Raw genomic sequence first — 18,596 nt, 5'->3', positions numbered from 1 at the left:
TCAACAGCTGAGATCAATCAACCAAGCTCAACTATATGCTGCCACTACCAAGGCAATGAACATTTGTATAGTATTTCACTTGCTATCTCTGAAGGACTTAATAACTCTATACAATGCTCTGGTAATCTCAAAAATTAAATTAAATTAAATTATTAATTTATTACAGCCAAATATCAAAATCTTCTAATTTTAAGAATGTTTATGAAAGGGAAGTAAAACATTGATTGATCATGACTGAGCTATTCAAGCGAGGGTAACATTACTTAAAGGAAAATAGATACATTTACAATAGTTATTTGGCTGTTATGCTGATATACAGTTTAATATCTATATAACTAATATTTGTATGCATCCATTAAAATAATATTTAAGATGTGAAATTAAATGATCTGATTACATAAGTTATGTAAAAATATTATTTAAAAGTAAATACTCTACAACTGTATAAATTATGCTCTATAAATTACATGTTACTTCAAAGACACGCATTTCAGATAAATAAATAACTATATATATGTTTAGCATACCATACTGATGTTATAATAGCAATTATAGTTTACGAAGTTTTTAAATACACACAACTGAAATTTTTTCCTCTTAGATAGTAAATTGCAAAACACAATCTGAATCTGTATATTATAACTAACTGGGATTCTAAACAAAATATGAAAAGTGACTGATCCATGCTTAAGTTTTTTGAAAATTCCTTGGGCGTCCTTTGGACTTCTTTCCAAGTAAATATAGACACAAGCAAACAGTAAGACTTGAATTCTCTACTCAAATTTTATGTTTATGGCTTTAAATATTTCAAGCAGCATAGCAAGCCTTTTTTGCACTGTTTTATTTATTCTGCTAATATAATTGCAATCTGCATGAATTAGCTTCACCAATAGAACTAGAAGTATATTTTTAAAAACTGCTTCATGGGAAGTAACCAGCTATGTGACAAAGCAGCCACACCATTATTAGCACAAGTGAATGAATTGCATATGGTATACCATATGATTGACTAAGGGCTAGAAAGAATGATAGTAAAAGCATATTTAAACCAGAATTTTATGTAGCCTGTTAATTATTTATTTATGCTGACTGTTTTGCCTGATACACAAAGCTAACCAAGCTCCATGGAAAGAAAGTCATAACCTGATACTTAAGAAGGGCTAAGCTTGGTTTCCTAAAAGATAGCTGGAACAATCAGTGCTCAGAGATCACCATTAGAATTTGTGGCATGCTTTTTTTCTAAATCGCCTAAAGAGAGGCAAATGCCCCCCACTTCTACTAATAGATTCATATTAATATTCAAAGTGAACAAGATATAGAAAAAAATATCTTTATCATCTGGCCATTTCCATCTCAAGGGGAGAGGAGGAAATGAGAACGATTAACAGAAAACATTTAACATCTATGAAAATCAGGGCACAACAATGCCATGAGCTGAATAACATGACATGTCATATTGTCTTCCTTCTTTTTGGTCTGAATTGTGGACACAACCACATCAGTGAGCTACTGTTTCCATGGTCGCTGACTGTATGCCCCTCGTTACTGGGCCTGTCCTTTTGCTTCTCGCTTCTATCCCTCTCTCGCGTGCATGCTGGCTCCATACGAAAGGTGAACGCTGATCTTTCCCTGGAGATACTTCTTTCCCTGAATCTTCCAAAGGGGGACCCCATTCTTTTCCTGGCTTTGTACAAAGGCTCCGGCTTGCCTCTATCCTCCTCACTTTCTCGCTTTTCGATACTGACTGATCTTTCTGCTGTCTTGCTAGTCATCTGCTGTATTTTCTTTTGCAAATAAGCCCCACCTATTCCATAGCTGCGATGTCCACTGTTCTTGTTGCTTGTTTCACTTGCAAGAGAGGAAGACGAACCAGACAGATTAAGCTGGCAGTTTTCAGACCTCTGTGAGTTACTAACTATAAAGAAAAGAACATATAAAACAAATCACATAAACTGCTTTTCTTCAATATACATAATGTTACACTTGGATAAAGTACAGAAAGATACACAATCCTGAAGTTAAATAGATAGTGACAAAACTGTGGATGTTTCATTAGTTAAAGGACAGATCATCTAATTTTAGTTCTGTAATGAGATGCTAATCAGTGCAAGGGCTACTTTTGTCAAACCAAAGTCTATTCTTAAAGGAGAAAATCCTGACAACAAAAAATAATAATAGTATTATTAATAGTAACCTTAGGAGCATAAGAAAGTAAACTAAAGTAAACTAAAACATATGTTTATGGAGACGAATTCCAGCAGAAGTAAAGTTTGGCGAGTTTCAATGAAATGAAACTTGCCAACTAAATATTCAAACAAAAAAAATATACACAAAGTTCTCTGGCTTTTATTAAATTTATTCATTTTTAAAGCACACAGAAGAACACAGCAGTTTTGGAAGGCTACTGCGATCAATAACCAATGTATCTGTAATTAGGAATTTATCCAAGGCAGCCCAATCATAAAATATCTTGGGCACTATTTTAAAATACTTTAAACACATTTAGATACTATACACAATAAGCTTTTCATAAATGTATTAAGCTTATCTTGTTCTCCACAGTTAAAATATGGCCCAATATAAATGCTAAAATACCTTGAGTGTACTGAAGAAGGCAAAGTCAGATCAATTATGATGCAGTCTCAAGGCTGAGACTGCTCTTACCTTTGCGTGGAGATTCCTGAGGGGAAGCAGGAGGGCTAGAATGCAACGATGATGCCACAGACATGTCATCTTCTGTGTGCTTTTTATTGCTTGGTTCCTCAGATAAACTAAGTGACTTTTGAGGAGAACCTGCACCTATGGATAAAATATTTACACTTATAATTCAGCCTGGAATATTCCTACAAATGATTGTTTTGTTTCATTTTGTTTTCCCAAGATACTGTCTATTATTTTTGAACTCTTTCATCAAGTAAATCTGATCAAGACATAATTGGGGGGGGGGGCAGTAAAATATGATATTTATATATTTACAAAATTGCAAAACACACAAGATAAATTAATCATATTCGTTTTAGTACTAAGAGCCTATTATATGACTTGTAATTTAAAGAGTTTTACTTAATTTGGCCTTTTTAAAAAAAATTCTGAAAAAAAAAATTCTTTTTGACCAACAGAAATCCTGACCTCAATAGGGTAGAGATGCAGCTCTCTAAACTATCTCTACAAGAAAAAAGTGGAACAAAAGTGGCACACTCCACCCTACACACAAGAGTTAACAGAATTAAATTATTCTGTGATATTCCTTATTCTGAACATCTTTTACCATGTTATGTAAGAAAGCTGGTTGCAGTTTAATCTGCCCTTATGAAAGGAAGTTACTTTTAAAATCTGACCAAATACAACTACTTCACATCAGTCATCCCTCCATCCTTCTTCCTGCTTCATGTCACTTCCCTTCTCTTAAACTAAATAGTTTAAACCAGGAAGTTCTTGATGAGATCACATTTCAAACACCTGGCCAGCAGTTGCTTGATACTGATTTATAGTTAGCTCTCAATAAACCCACATATCAGCTATATGTTAATAACAATAATAGCAAGATTTAAGTTGAATAATATTAGATAAGTTTGGCTGTCAAAAATATTGAAGTAGACTTAGAAAGAGTCGAGTTATGAATGGCATTTGCCATTTGACAGACAGCCTATAGAATGAGAGGATACCAGCTGCACTTTTATTAAATTTGCATTTGGGGGTGGGGGGGGGTCCACTATGTGCTATTTTCTCTTCTCTCCATATATAATATAATACCTCTACTTTCAATCCTAGGACTTCAAAAGTACAGTTTTGAAATATATTTCCCATATTCCTCTCAAATAACTCTCATTATAATTTTAATTGTAAATCAAATTTTTTATGTAACTGGGAATGGTTTGTGATCTTCTACTTGCAGCCAAAACATGAAAAGGGACATTGTTGCAGGGCAGGAAGAAAAATCCAAATAGATTTATCCCATTTTGAAAAAGAAAATGTTTTCAGAGTTGTTTCAGACTACAATCTGTCAAAACAAAGGCTTGAAGATGATTTGAATTTATGGGATTATTCATCATATATAATATTAGCTCATTTGCCTAAATTTATGGTAATGAAACAAAGACAAATGTATGTGCTCAGAAACAGTTTTGTATATTTACAAAATAAATATGGTCAGATAAATTAATGATTTTTGGTTATTAGGACAAGACAAAATCTCCATCAAGGAGAGCTCAAGGTGATTTTTCCAAAGGTGTTTTTTCAAAAGACAATTGGACTTCGTTTTTCTTTGAAGACGTTTCGCTCCTCATTCAAAAAGCTTGTTCAGTTTCCTTGAAATTTATTCAAGGAAGAACAAAGTCCAATTGCCTTTTGAAAAAAGACCTATGGGACAACCATGACCTGGATGACTGAGAATCTCCATAGATATTTAAGGTGATTTGATGATTATTCCTAGACATCATCTATAAACCTCTTTTCCTAGAACCAAGATGCATTTCAAATCCAAGAAGTCAGAAAACGCAATGCAGATTAAAACTGCAGAGGTTAAGACTAACACACTGCAAGTTTAGATTCAACTTTGATCACAGTTTCAGAAAGACTTTCTTTTTTTTATAATGCTATGTTATATTTTGATATTAGGTTTTTATAAATATATATTTTATTGTTTGTATGAGCCACCAAAGAGAACAGTGTAGAAAAAATACTCACTAAAAGCAACGTGGTCTTTTGCTGGTCCTTTTTTCCGAATGGGGTACAGATTAACTGCTGGAACTTGAAGAACTTGACTCATTCTGTTTTGCTGATGTAAGTGGGCTTTTGTGGTTTGGCCAATGGACCTCAATGGCATCGGAGACATCTCTGATGCTTTTGTACCTCGTCTTTCACTTAAATTTTTTGTCACTGACATTGGAAAGAAAAGGAATAATACACACCCAAGCATCACAATTAAAGTATTAAATGGGATGCTATTGAAATAGTAAATGACATGTTGAGTGGAGTACCTCTGGAGTCAATTATACAACAAGCTGTGCCATCAAAATTAGGAGAATATAAATCAACTATGATTAAATGGAGTCCCACTGATGGCTATAGGTCCACTCTCCTATAACTAAATCTAAATCCAGTTTCCTGATCTGAATGCAAGACTAAGGAATATACTTGTTCCTCAAAAGGTGTATCCATATTTCCACTAGGTGGCATACTCAACTCACAACAAGTTATTGTATTTCATTTTTCATTTTACTCAAGTACGAACACATATTGAATTCTACATTTGTTGCTATGCTACCAGGAACAATAGATTCCTCATGTCCTTCTTATTTCTAAGAAACTAAGGTTTTAACATTAGAAAAATAATAATATAGCCCTGAGTACTCAGTAAATTGAAGACCTGATATGTTACTGCAAATTATGAGGACGTTGCTAATAAATATGGAGCATACATGGATAACTACAATGAAATATAGAATATATTCACCCTTTACTGAACTTTATAGAAATAGCACAGCATCAAGCAAGGTCCATTTCCAAGAAAATGGCTAATAACCACATAATGCTTGATGGTCTATCATTGTATAAAACTAAGTAATTTCTAAAATTAATTATCGATTGTGCATTCAAACATCATTTTTGCATTTCTGCTGTTCTTCATATATAGGAACTGAAAACTACATTTTGGAATTAATTACCAAAATGTGTGTAAGCTTTATTATTACTGTAATATACATGAATGCATTCTAAATGCCTGATTGTAATACTATTTACATATTAAATGTATGTTAATAAGAAATCTATTTTTTCTCATTTTGCATTATAATGGTATAATTAATGTTCTTTTGTGGTGATATTTCATCCTTTCTTTTTCTTGGCATTCATACTATGTTACTTTTATTATTCCTTAATTCTGCAAAGTGCTAACTTGGCAACAGTCCAATGTACTAAGAGAATTTTGGCAAACACAAAGATTACTAGTAAAAAGAACCTTTTCAATTTTATGCAAACTCAATCAAAAGTCAAATAATTACATGATAATACAGATCAGGTCTTTTCAGAAAATTCTGTATAACATTCTGTTTTAAATGATTCGCATATTTATTTAGTGAAAACATCACCCCCTTTCAAATTTTTTTTTAAACTTACAAGTGCTGTATGTAGGCTCACACTGAAGTGACATTATCTGGATTTTTTCTTCATCTGTTTCCACGTTTAGGTTGGATAGGTATTGTTTGACTTTCCTGGCCATCTGAGCATCTTCATACAATTTCTTTGCATTTAAAAGAGAGCTGCGCCGAGCACGTTTTTTGTGAACCCCTCCTTGAACATCCAACATGTTTGAATTTGTGCTACCCTGACTCAGTGACCTGAAAAATAAGACAGCCATTATGTTTAACTTTGCTTTGATTATGAGGAATCAAAGCAGAAAACACTGAGGCAAAATGTTCTTCTATTAAAAGCGCATGCTGATGTCAAGTTAAAAAGAGATGGAATGTTAACAAATTTGTTCCAAAGTAACTTGCAAAACCAGTAACAGAATCCAGAAAAACATTTCAAATAAAGAGTGTAATAAACAAAAACTAGGCAAAATACGACATAGGTTCCTTCTAGTGAATGAAGCCAGGGTCCTTTCAGACTTGAACTGAAAACCTAAATATGGAGTTAAGTTTGTAATGGAAGATGGATTTTTCTAAATTCAGTGATATTAAAAGTAATATGGCCCAGCAGTCTGAAGTAAGTACAAAACAATTATTAACTATATTTCTTTTCCATTCTGTTTCTGACCTTGAGAAATTGAAAAGACAATATACTATAAACATCATCGTTTCAAAAATAAGGAAAAACTTCTTCATATTATATTCAGTTGCTTGTAACAATATTCTGAATAACAGAACATTGGTTCTTTATGAATAAACTGAATGGTATCGCTGTCAAGAAAGATTAATTTGACTGTTTTCTGAGACTATTCTATTTCTCAAAGGGAGCAAACATATTTCCTGGGATGAACAGATTTATGTATAAAAGACCTATGTGTACTACTGGACAATCTTCCTTGTTATTTTATGCCAGTTGTCAAGCTTGGAACTGAAGACTTTGTGTTGAAGTTCAATGGAGGAAACTGCTGGAGAGAAAGTAAATACAATCCCCCTCAGCTACATGTATGGATTATGATTTGTGCTTGAATAATCAGAGCATGTTTTTACATGACTAATTTTACTTATTCTTATTGCATCTAAAATATGAAGTAATAATGCTTGGCATGAGCTGTGGTAACATTGATTCTCTACCAGTAACCCTTACATTCCTTTAAAAATCAACTATACAACATGAAACTTCTTCAACAAGATTCTGAAATTCAGCAAAGGGCATTGCTAGTATTTGCAACAGCCCCATTTGTATGGCAAATATTTAATGTTTAATATTCTCTTCTATTAGTGTTAAATGTTCTTTATATTTTTCTAGCAAGAGTTTGAAAAAAACATATTTATCATTAAATAAAGCCATCTATTCCAAGATGTCAAATAAACAGTAATTAAAAACTACAAACATATTTTAAAGAGGGCATAGATACAAACATTTCACAATAAAAAAAGATGAATCTGAAGTTTTTCTTCCTTTTTTTTAAAGGCAAGAGAAAAAGAATCAATAATGGGTGTTCTGGTAAACTGTCGAAGATCTCTAAATTACAATATAGGAATGAAGAATTATTTAGGACCTCTGTCATACAATGCAATAGAAGGAGAGAAGTAAAACTAAATAAGGATTGATTTCTAGAATGCAAAGCTGGGAAAGCTGAAAAAAGGAGAGAGCAAATATCAGATTCTAAAATGTGAGTTTTAGATCAAATAGGTAAGATTTCTTGTTCATTTTGATACAAGCTATTAAAGTTTCAGATGATTTCTCTTTTAATATTTCTGAAAAGAAAAAAAATAACTAATTTCAAGGCTACAATTATTAACTATGTACAACATGTACTTCAAAATCTTCTTTGGAAGATAGTCATTTATTACTTTCTGATACGCTTATACAATTCAAAGTTTAAAACATAATACTAAATACAGAGTGTACATCCATCAACAAAAATATCTTAATTGCATGAAAGAGATTTTCAAACTTTGAAAGCATTTATTTCAGCACAGCAGTATTTCAATAGCATATTCTTTAAAATATTTGTGCTGAACAATAAATGCTGGAAGGTTTTGTAAAGGTAAAAGATATATGAATCTGAACTATGGGAAGGAAAAAAAGGATACTGAATTAAACAAGCCATACAAAGTTAAGTTAATACACATAATGGAGGAATGGGTTTAAATAAATGCAAAATTGTAACATTATGAAATCTGATTGCTAATTTATTAACATTAGAAAAAGCAACAGGTTTAGAATGTTGCACACATTTTTCATAAGGAATTTCACAAACCACAAGCTGAAAAGGTGAAACAACTAAATAATAGCATTCAAGATTATAAACCAATTTACCTGAGTGATATGGATACATTACGGATATATTTTAACAGCTCACCAACTGAAAATTGGCATGCATATTTTTCTTAAAACAATCATATTATTAAGCTCATGTTCTTTGATTTTTGCAAAATAACCATTTATATTAATTGGAAGGAAATGGGATTTTGTCTCTTGTTTTCCTACTCTAAGCAATCAAGAATAAATAACTATTCATTCTCTGCAACACCTTCACCTGTCCCTGTGGGAACACAAAATTCCAAGTTGGTTGAAAGAGAGAGTGACTGGCTCAGAGTCATCCAGCTGGCTTGCAAAACTAAGGCAGAACTAGAACTTACAGTCTCCTGGTTTCTAGCTTGTTATCTTAAGTACTAGACCAAACTGACTATTATTCTTTGATGTACATCCAGATGGTCTTAGACTCATTACATACTATTGTGTCAGAATAGCAAAAAGACTACTATATTTGTCTTGGTCTGGTCACTGCATCATTAAAAATGCTTCAAGATGTGGAGTACATTATGTTTTTGCTACTTATACAAAGATGGAAAGAAAATAAATCATAGTCCCTAAATTCACATATATAATAGATTGGATCTGATTTCGTTCATGGAAAGCAATACAGCTGAATTTCATAAATAATGCCAAATTCTATGTACATGAATATGGCATTTCAGATATGCCGAGTGCAAATACTGTACATTAGAAAAGAAATCTATTACGTCTTATTGGAATTCCTTTGTTTTAGCAGGATCCCTTCCATAATGGCCATGGTTAAGCTGTAGCTAAACTTCTACAGAAGCTTGTAATACTGATGAACCCAGAGCCCAGAGCCATGTATAGCTGATACTTGTCCTAATCTGTGGGAATTGGGCATCTCTCAACTTCAATACAGGCCGTTCCTGGCACATTTCAAGGCAACAACATTAAGTCATTCCTTTTCCACTCCTAAACATTAAGCAAGCTTATTTTTCAAAGAAATTATAAGATATGGAATTTCTCTAAAGTTCTGGCATGTGTGTATGTGCTAGATATCCATTAACAGATATTTGTAAATGTGTGGTCTATATTTTTTAAAATCTTCAACCAACACTTAGAATAAATCAGCTGTCAATAAAAACATTTTATCTGCGCCTAAATTGGGTAAATTTCAAGGACTTTAAAATAATCACTATGATTGGCATATAATTTTGATTTTATTAATGTGTGGGTTCCAATTTGTCATCATAAACCTGTGGTCTTAAATTTGGAAATAGTTAGAACAAAGTATTGCAGGGTTAATAAAATGCATGCTGTTGTTGAGGTGCATGCATTAATGATGATGCAGAATGTTAAGTTGCATAATTTTGCTTTAAGTCTTAGTTGCATTAATCTCTGCACTTACCCCAAACTCCTCCACCTCTTCTTCCTGTAACCAAGAGCCATATACAATGAAGCATGTATTTAAAAAAAGAAAGCAAAGGGGGGAAAATCACAGTTGAGAGTCAGAAAGGAAAAGGATGTAGACACGAAAAATAAATGAAAATTTTGATCAGGTAAAAACACTTTTCAAACCAGTAAAACAATTTTTTACAATGGAATACAGAGACAAAACTTGTTAGAATACAAGGCGAACACAGAACACACAAAATACAATGATCTGGGCTTTAAGGACCATGTTTGGGGAACAGGACAACAGGCAGAGGAGCTTCCAGCTAAATGTGGGTATAGTTTTCTAGAAATAGTCCCTTTTTCATCTATCTTCATATGTAGAAGGTTCAAAGGTAACGAACACTATCTGTTTAACATAATTTTAGACCAACTACTATTTTAAAAATATACTGAGTTACAAATTTATCAATTTAAAAATGATTTAATTTAGACATGCTGAGTTATGTTCTAGTTTGTGCAAGATAGCCTCCTAATCTAAAATTTTATACACTGCAATATATCAAACATAAAAAAAGATTTACTAGCTATATAAGCATTTCAGACCTCAATGCAAATATTGTTTGCTTTCCATTCACATTTACATAACGATGAAATTAAACAAAAGATAAACATGGAAGTACAAACATGCAATTATTTATATTCCACACTTTTCTATTTCTAATGCCATACCTTTGTCTGAACATCACAGCAGGATCCATATTAGCAGAAGTCATTCTGACCACCTGGCGTATCTCTTTAGCAATCATTCTGAGTTTCTCAAAATTTACCAAACCATCCACCTTTGAATCATTTCCTGTACAATTAAAATATGTCGGGAAAACATTTAAGATTTTTTAACATACTTCTGAGGCTGTCAAATTACTTTTTATGTATCACAACACATTACTTCATGTTAATATCCTTGAACGCAAGCAAGAAGTCGCCAGAAGCTTTAAAACAAGAGAGAGGTGCCAATCATAATCCCAAAATATCCACACCCATTTTTTTAACATCAGCAGTTGTCAGCAAAAAGAACATATAACAATAGATCTAAACCGCCTCTGAATTTTCAATAATAAAAGGAACTGATAGCAAGGGACTTATCTTAATTTCCACCACTACTTGTTAGTTTGGGAAAGGGATGTTTTTCCCAAAATTTTCAACTTTTTCAATCTGAGAATCGATTCTTAAATACAGATCCAAATCCAAGAGACATTTTTTAATTTATACTTTATTCTTCATAACATTTGGAAGCCAGGTGGAATACAAGTTTAATAAATAATAGTAAAACATCTGTCTATCCCAAGTCATTGGGAAGGACTCAATAGATGTACAAAAATGACAAATCTAATCTAAACAACTACCTGATTATGCAACTAAGTATAATATATTCCATAGGTAAGGTAGGCCTCTACTCATAGTGGAAAGTTGAAATTCATTTTTGGTGGGCCACAGAGCTTTAAAACAAAAATAACTGAATGCATTATATTTTTAATGTGTGTGTCCAGACTTGCCTTCGTGTAGAAATGTAATATCTTTCTTGACCACTGGGAATAGTGGAATAATTGGAGGCTGCATGCTCTGACTGCTAAGGATATTGCGATACTTTGCCATGTTCCTAGATGGATCAAAAAGATCCTGAAGATCTCTAAGGTGTTTTTCATATTTGCTTGGTAACTTTTCCCATGTACCTCTGAGTCGAGCCACTGGTGCCAGATTAAGACCACTGAAAGAAATAATTTAATAGTTAGTATTGTACTGATATGCTTTATCAAAAACATACTTTTAAAACAGCAAAATGTTAACAAAAGCATAGGTGCTCTAACTACTTTCTGTTGGAGAGCCAGCAACTCCTATCTGAAAATGTTAGGGAAGAAAGAATTTCCTACAAAACTACTTAAAGAAAACCCTCTTAGCTTTGAGAAATTTACTTCTTGCACATCAGCAACTTACTTAGATGTGATTTTGCAATCTTAGATCTTGCAATGTGATGGAGCACCATCATAATGTAACAGAAGCATTCTCTTTTCTCCTTACATCTCTGTAATGGAAGAAATATTTTCACCTCAAACTGCAGTTAATATTACACTGGAGGTGATAAATAATAGCTATAGTAATACTGGATTAAGCAGATATTCTGGATAGCCTTAAAACTCTTGCCAAAGTATTGTTATTATTTTATGCCTTTTGAGTCAGTTTGGACTCTTGGCAACTGTCTGGACAAGTCCCTGCAGTTTTCTTGGCAGGGTTTCTTTCAGCAGTGGTTTGCCTTTGCCTTCTTCTTAGGGCTGAAAGTGACTGGCCAAAGACACATAGCTGGCTTTGTGCCTAAGACAAAGATAGAATTTACAGTCTCCCAACTTCTAGCTTGATGCCTTAACCACTATACCAAACTGGCTCTCCTAACAATGTATTACTTTATGATTAAAAATAGTGACAGAACTGTGGCTTGTAATCTCTGGAATATTTAATCATATTAGCAGCATTTATCTATAAATAATTTCTACCAAAATGAAAACCTAAGTAGATCTGATTGTTAATATTTTCGAATACAAAGGTCCTTCTGAGTCAAGATCAATTTTTCAGGATTACATGGACGTGTCCATTTTCTTGGCAATAATGCAGAAGTTGTTCTGGGATTTCGCCACCCCATCCCCACCCCAGTTTCCAAGTCTAGCCCACAACCCCACTACAGAAAGTGCTTGGATTGCCATGCAATTGGGACTGGAATTTCTATTGCCAATTGATGCAATTGTAAAGTGCAATGTCACATGACTGCAACGTTCAGCGATGGAAATCCCAACATTTCCAGTTGCTGTCATACCGCAGGAGCACACAAGTCATTAAACAAGAAGGAGGGAATCCTATGCAAGGAGCATTGAGGAGAGAACAGGATGCATAGGTGGACGCTAAGGAGTAGGGGCAGAGTTTGAGGGGCTGCAGACCATAGAGCACAATCAGGCCAACAGGAGCTGTGGGCAGGCATTAACTTTCAAGATCAGCCAACCTCCTGGGGCTATTACTGTTTGAGAAGTAAAAATCAAACAAAAACTTTTATAGGCCTGCAAATGGATTTCTACTCCATACATCTAAGTATCCACAACTAAATTTTTAAAAAAGCTAAATCTAAAATTTCACTAATATCACTAATAATAAATAAATATTTAGGTATCATGCTCATCTTAAGTCTGCAAATAACTTTTCAGTTTGTTGGATAAAGTCTATGATCTTCAAATCTACGTATATTCCATTTGCAGTTTCCTGCTCCTGTTTTATTTTTTTTTAAAGAAAATAACCAACCTAATAACAGCAAACATAGAGTTGAAATTCTTGCATTCTCTGCAATGAAGAGCGATTTTTATAAAATGTTTTACAATCTTCATCCTTTTCAGCTGATTTGTTTCAGATAGAATTTCCGTAGCAACCCAAAACGTTTCTTGATTAATAACATCCTCAAATTGTTTCAAGTTAGTATTTCCTGTTTTAGAATACAACTTATATAATTCATCAATATACTCGGTAGGCTCAATGTTTCGAAACAATTCAAAGTCTCTCATTGAAAGCTGAGTAGCCACTTCAATAGTACTCAGCTGTAAAAGTGAGATCTGGCTCTCTCTTAGCAATTCTTGAGCATCTTCATCTGAACACAGAGTCTCTGTTTCCATATTATTTTTCAAATAATACCTAAAAATACAGTGAGAAGCATATATGATTTAATGGAGTTAATAATTTTGCAGAATTATAGTCCAATGTAATAAACTAAACAACACTGAAGAAACAGCCTTTAGCAAAGACAAAACATTCCCTTTTCACCCTGTTGCCCTCAATATCCTTTTAAAATTACTGTGGTTAGATACAGATTTGTAGAATGAAGGAAAGGATAGGAGAAAAGTTCATTAATACAAATGGAGAGATTTGGTATTTTTGCCCATTACTCTTCATTACCAATCACAAGGCTTTTATATAAATTACTCATATAAAGTACGATTGACCTTCCACAAAAACATCATTAAATGTCTACACTATTTTGCCATGGCTACATTTATTCTTTGGGAATTACTTCTAAAGCAGATTTTTCATTTTCCCAGAAACCATGTTCCTTTTTGGAGTGCATTAGTGTACAATCAAGGTTAGAGCTAGATTAAGTCAATATTTTTATCTCTGATATAGTATTTCTCAGCTATTATGTTGTTGTTGTTGTTGTGATTTTTATACTTCATGTTGTGAGCTATCTTTATTTTAATTATAAAATATATGTTGATGTAACACTTCATTTTTACTTTGGTTTATTTAATATAATCTGGCAACTATGTATCAAATCAAAGGCAATAAAATCTGGTTATGGTAAGAAATGCTGTCTCTTTTTAGTATTTTCTTCTCTGTCCCAATTGCAAAATGAAATATTTACCTCCCATTGAGCTGAATTCGGTCTGCTAACTTTGAGAACTGGTCAGGAAGCCTTCTCTGTTTGATGACTCCTTCAGTGCTCACAGAAACTTCACACAGAGAATAGGTCTCTGGGGTTCCTGTCAAATTGAATTCATGTACTGCGTGGCTTACAACTTCTTTTGCTGTGGTGTCTTTGCTGATGATAATGTAACAACTCTGTTGATCAGCTTTGAAGACTCTTATAACCTGGTCAGGAATGTCTGAGATTAAAATAGAAGAGTTAACACGTTAACTTATTTCCATGGATGATGCATTATTTCTATTTTTAATTATACATATTTCTTTTTTAGCCTTTATAGAAAACTCACTTGCAATAAAATACTTTCCATAAACACGTATTTATTATTTTGTTATTGGATAAAGAAAGCACACCTGGCTCTGTACGTCATTTCTCTGAGGTATGAATCCCTTTTAAAAGGCTTTTTAAAAGCCTGTAACTATTTTGGAAGTTTTACTCCTTCTAATGGCTATCAACTAGGTTATTGTTTATCTGATACTTTGCTTTATAGTGTTACCAAGGAAAGAACTGTAATTGTTAACCTGATGTGGATTATGAGAAGAAATAAGTGTCTCATAAATCAATAAAGCTTACTAAACTTCAAGTATAGTGTATTGATTGCTTTTTCCTTATGGATAATTCATTCTTTGTTAAACAGCTTTGCTACATGATATACCTTCTGGTTTGGAAAAGCAAACAGAGAGAGGGCAAGGGCATATAATTTAAATGGACTGACATTTTCTTCTAATGTTTCTACTCTGAACAGACATGAATATACAAACTCTCTGCAAAAGACTGAATTTATAAAATAACCTTTACAGAATGATATACAACTGTGCCAAGCACACTTCCATCTTAAAATCTGATTCAAATATGCAAAGAAAACAAAAGGATGAAAACTTTCTCACTGTATTTCAGTTACAGATTTAAAAGAGAGGACCATATTCATAATCTCTATTCATATAAAAACAATTTCACTACATGCAGAAAAACTGATGAACCTCAGACCTTTGAGAAAAACATTTAGGAGGCTTGTCTAAATGTTTGTTTTCTTGACATGGTAGCTTTAAAAAAATACATGGAGCAACACTGAAATCTACTATCTGAAATAGTGTGATCAATGAAGCCTTGAGATGAGGTGGGTGACAAACAATTTTAATAAATAAAAAATCAATCAATCAATCAATGCTACTATTAAAACATTCACATTTTTTAAAAAATAAAACCATTAGGATGTTAGAATACTTACAGTAAAAGCCAACTGCTGCAGAATGAAAAAGGGGGGAAAGTCAGAATCAAGATGTTATGCCACAAATAAAAACATTTACATGATTTCCTGTAATAAAAATCTAAATGTTTTGTACAAGTCAAACATAAAGTGCTTGTGTCTGCCTTTGAGTCAGTGTTGACTCCTGGCAACTCTGCTGTTTTCTTGGAAAGATTTCGGAAGTGGTTTGCCATTGCCTCCCTACAAGGGCTGAGTGAGAGTGATTGGCCAAAAGTCATCCAACTGGCTTCATGCTTAAAGCTGGACTAGAACTCCCAGTCTCTCAATGTCTAACCTGTTGCCTAAATCAATGTACCAGATTGGTTCTCTTATGCACACAAATGGTGCTGAAATGGTATTTAAAGATAAAAATGTAAACAATATGCAGAAACACAAGCAGGTCAAAGGCTTTTTTATGGAGCTCTCTCTCATAAACTTGCCAGGAATTAATATGAAAACAGATATGAGATTTTTAAAAAAACTGACCTACACTTGGGAATGAGTTTAGATAGGAAATCACAAGCTTGCAAATTACTGAATACCCTCTAGAGCAGTAATTATCTAATTCATGTGGCTGGTATTAAACAAATAATTATAAATTATATTGGTTTGTCCGTTTCAAGAAAAGCGCCCCCCTCCTCAATACTGTAATCCTTGTTTCTTAACTTTTTTCTCTTAAGACTCTCCTTCCTACTTTTAACCATTATGGAGGACCTCGAAAGAACTTCCCCTCCCCAATGGATTATCTTGGATATTTACTCCATTAAAAATTCAAATTACTACCATTTCTCACAATTATTTGATAGGATTTTAGAATTTTATTTATTTTCAACATAGGCTGGCAAATAATTTTGATTTCACAGACTCTGGCAGAATCTTGCCAGAGCAAGATTCAATGACAGTCCAAATAACCCGGTTACCCCCACTGTCAGGGAGCTCATGCTAACTTCCGCGTCTTTACTTGGAGTGGGGGGGGGTTTCTCGAATGCTGACATTTTGGGGAATCCCCTGGGGTCCTAGGACCACACTTTAAGACTGCTGTATGGCATGAGCAGAGAACCTGTAGCTTTCTGATATTGGTGAAACAGAACTTCCAAACTGCATGATAAGACACAGTAAATCAACACTATCTAAAAGGCCATAGGTTCTTCCTTTCCAGTTTAGGCATTTTGTAATAATGCACTTTCTTTTAAGAAAACATTTTACATAATTTTGTCTCTTAGGGAATTAGCAGACACCTAATTCTTAGTATTTCATATTCTCCAGATTCTACAAATTATATTATAGAGTGTACCAAAAGTCAGGTCCCACAGCCAATTTATTATGTAAATTACATTAACTGTTCAATTTAGTTGCCATTTTCTTTTAAACATTTTATTTTTCCAATGCATAACCTTTTTAACATTCCTAAGTACAGTACATTTTTCTCTGAAAAAAAGTATTAATAAACACATTGTATTGTATCTGGCCTATGGGATCTGGCTTTTAGTACTATCTGTAAATTAAAGATATTAGTAATTGTGTAAGTATGATTCACTTTTCCTATAAATGCATACATTTAAACAAATTCTGTTTAAATATAGGTGCATTTTATTCTTGTTCTTACTTAACTACAGAGTATTGGTATTTATCTAAACATGCTAGAAAATTGATACTGTATAGCTACGGTTTATCCAGATATACGTATAAGGATGGATCAAAAGATTACAGCAAGTACACTGAACATATATATGAAACTGCTGGGAGGGTAGCTTGAGATGAGATATTGTCAATATATTAATGTCATCCATTTACACAGTGACATCCTGGCCAAGCCCACTGGATCAGAGTTGACAGCCATCACTGTCTGAGCAACATAATAACATCAACTGTGGTAGTTATTATTGATTGAATCACACTAGCCCCCAAATTAGTGTGTGAATTCTAGGTTCTTTGGCTTCTGTACCCAGTTTCCAAACTGTTGATATTTACCTGGGAAGCCTATAATGGAGCATTTCCAGGACATGTCAAAAAATACCATGCCAGAATTACACCCATTCAATCCTACAATCGAGAGGAAGGCTTGATGCAGCATCCCTCTGCATTAAGGCATTCTTAACATGCCCCTTATGTTATCAAATATCCCTCTCTAAGCGCACCCAATCCTGATAATATTTTAAGTTAAAGCAATTTTGCTCTACTGTGAGTTTGTCCCTTACAACTAGAGTAGCTGTCTTTAAGGATATCTTAAAGGATAAGAATATCTATGATGAGTTTATTAATGGTTTTTAATATTACTTTATGTTATACTTTTACTTTCATTCTTTTATTTTACAACTGACTTGATTGCACTGCCCAGAGTCCATTAGTTTTAGGTGGGTTATAATCTGGGCAAAATATACCATTAATGAACTTATATTACTACTCATAATACTGATTTACAAACAACCATTAACAACTAACACTTTTTTTTCCCAATAGAAGATGAACTTTAGACACATATCACAATAAAAAGAGACTTATTTCACCTGAAGGATTTGAAAAATCCAACATGCTAGTTGTGGGTTGCAGGAGATCAGGACTGCTAGATGAAAGAGTGCCAGGAATAGGCATAATTGCCAAACTGTGTCTGCACTGTCTTGTTCCCACAATGCTGTCATCTTGTGACTGGCTTACACTGCCATCACTGTAAGAGAGTATTAGAAAGCTGTCAATATAGATGACCCAGAAAAGAAATTGTTTTAATAAAAACATAAGTGATGGAGGAACTCCAAAGGTACTTAGAAGTGCTATAAAAGTCTGAAATTAGAGACACAGATAGAAATATTCCTTGTATAGAAACACTCATATTGTTGATATAAATGAAGAAATAGATTATTTATGGAACTCTGGATTAAGTAGTAACATTTATTCTACTTGGCCTTCTTAGAATTGATATAAAAGACAAGACTATGATACAGGTGGTCCTTGTTTAACAACTACTAATTCAGCAACCATTTATGTTTCCAATGGCACTGAACAAGGGTAATTATGAGTCCTTGAAGTTCTAGCCAGAGC

The 18,596-nt window shown here is 33.4% G+C and overlaps 1 protein-coding gene across 11 annotated transcripts in view; it reads right to left on the bottom strand.

Moving 5' to 3' along the window:
* RAPGEF6 (Rap guanine nucleotide exchange factor 6) overlaps positions 1–18,596 on the bottom strand; it is a 167,898-nt gene that overhangs the window by 18,833 nt on the left and 130,469 nt on the right. For 4 of the 11 annotated variants that reach the window (XM_034404239.3, XM_034404229.3, XM_034404265.3 and 1 more), the window contains 11 exons: positions 18,068–18,225; positions 15,543–15,557; positions 14,255–14,495; positions 13,147–13,530; positions 11,361–11,572; positions 10,537–10,660; positions 9,821–9,844; positions 6,118–6,338; positions 4,687–4,878; positions 2,665–2,799; positions 1,805–1,915 (listed from right to left, as the gene is read on the bottom strand). In XM_034404239.3, the coding sequence (XP_034260130.1) occupies positions 1,805–1,915; positions 2,665–2,799; positions 4,687–4,878; positions 6,118–6,338; positions 9,821–9,844; positions 10,537–10,660; positions 11,361–11,572; positions 13,147–13,530; positions 14,255–14,495; positions 15,543–15,557; positions 18,068–18,225 (1,817 nt within the window). The remainder of the gene's footprint in view (positions 1–1,804; positions 1,916–2,664; positions 2,800–4,686; positions 4,879–6,117; positions 6,339–9,820; positions 9,845–10,536; positions 10,661–11,360; positions 11,573–13,146; positions 13,531–14,254; positions 14,496–15,542; positions 15,558–18,067; positions 18,226–18,596) is intronic. The other 7 variants (XM_087883657.1, XM_034404255.3, XM_087883659.1 and 4 more) reach the window with 3 other exon arrangements.

The sequence above is a fragment of the Pantherophis guttatus genome, chromosome 2 (assembly GCF_059756535.1).
Source record: "Pantherophis guttatus breed Tessera chromosome 2, ASM5975653v1, whole genome shotgun sequence".
Lineage (NCBI taxonomy): Eukaryota > Metazoa > Chordata > Lepidosauria > Squamata > Colubridae > Pantherophis > Pantherophis guttatus.
The sequence above is the reverse complement of the archived record's forward strand: the minus strand, read 5'-3'. Positions and strand labels throughout refer to the sequence as shown.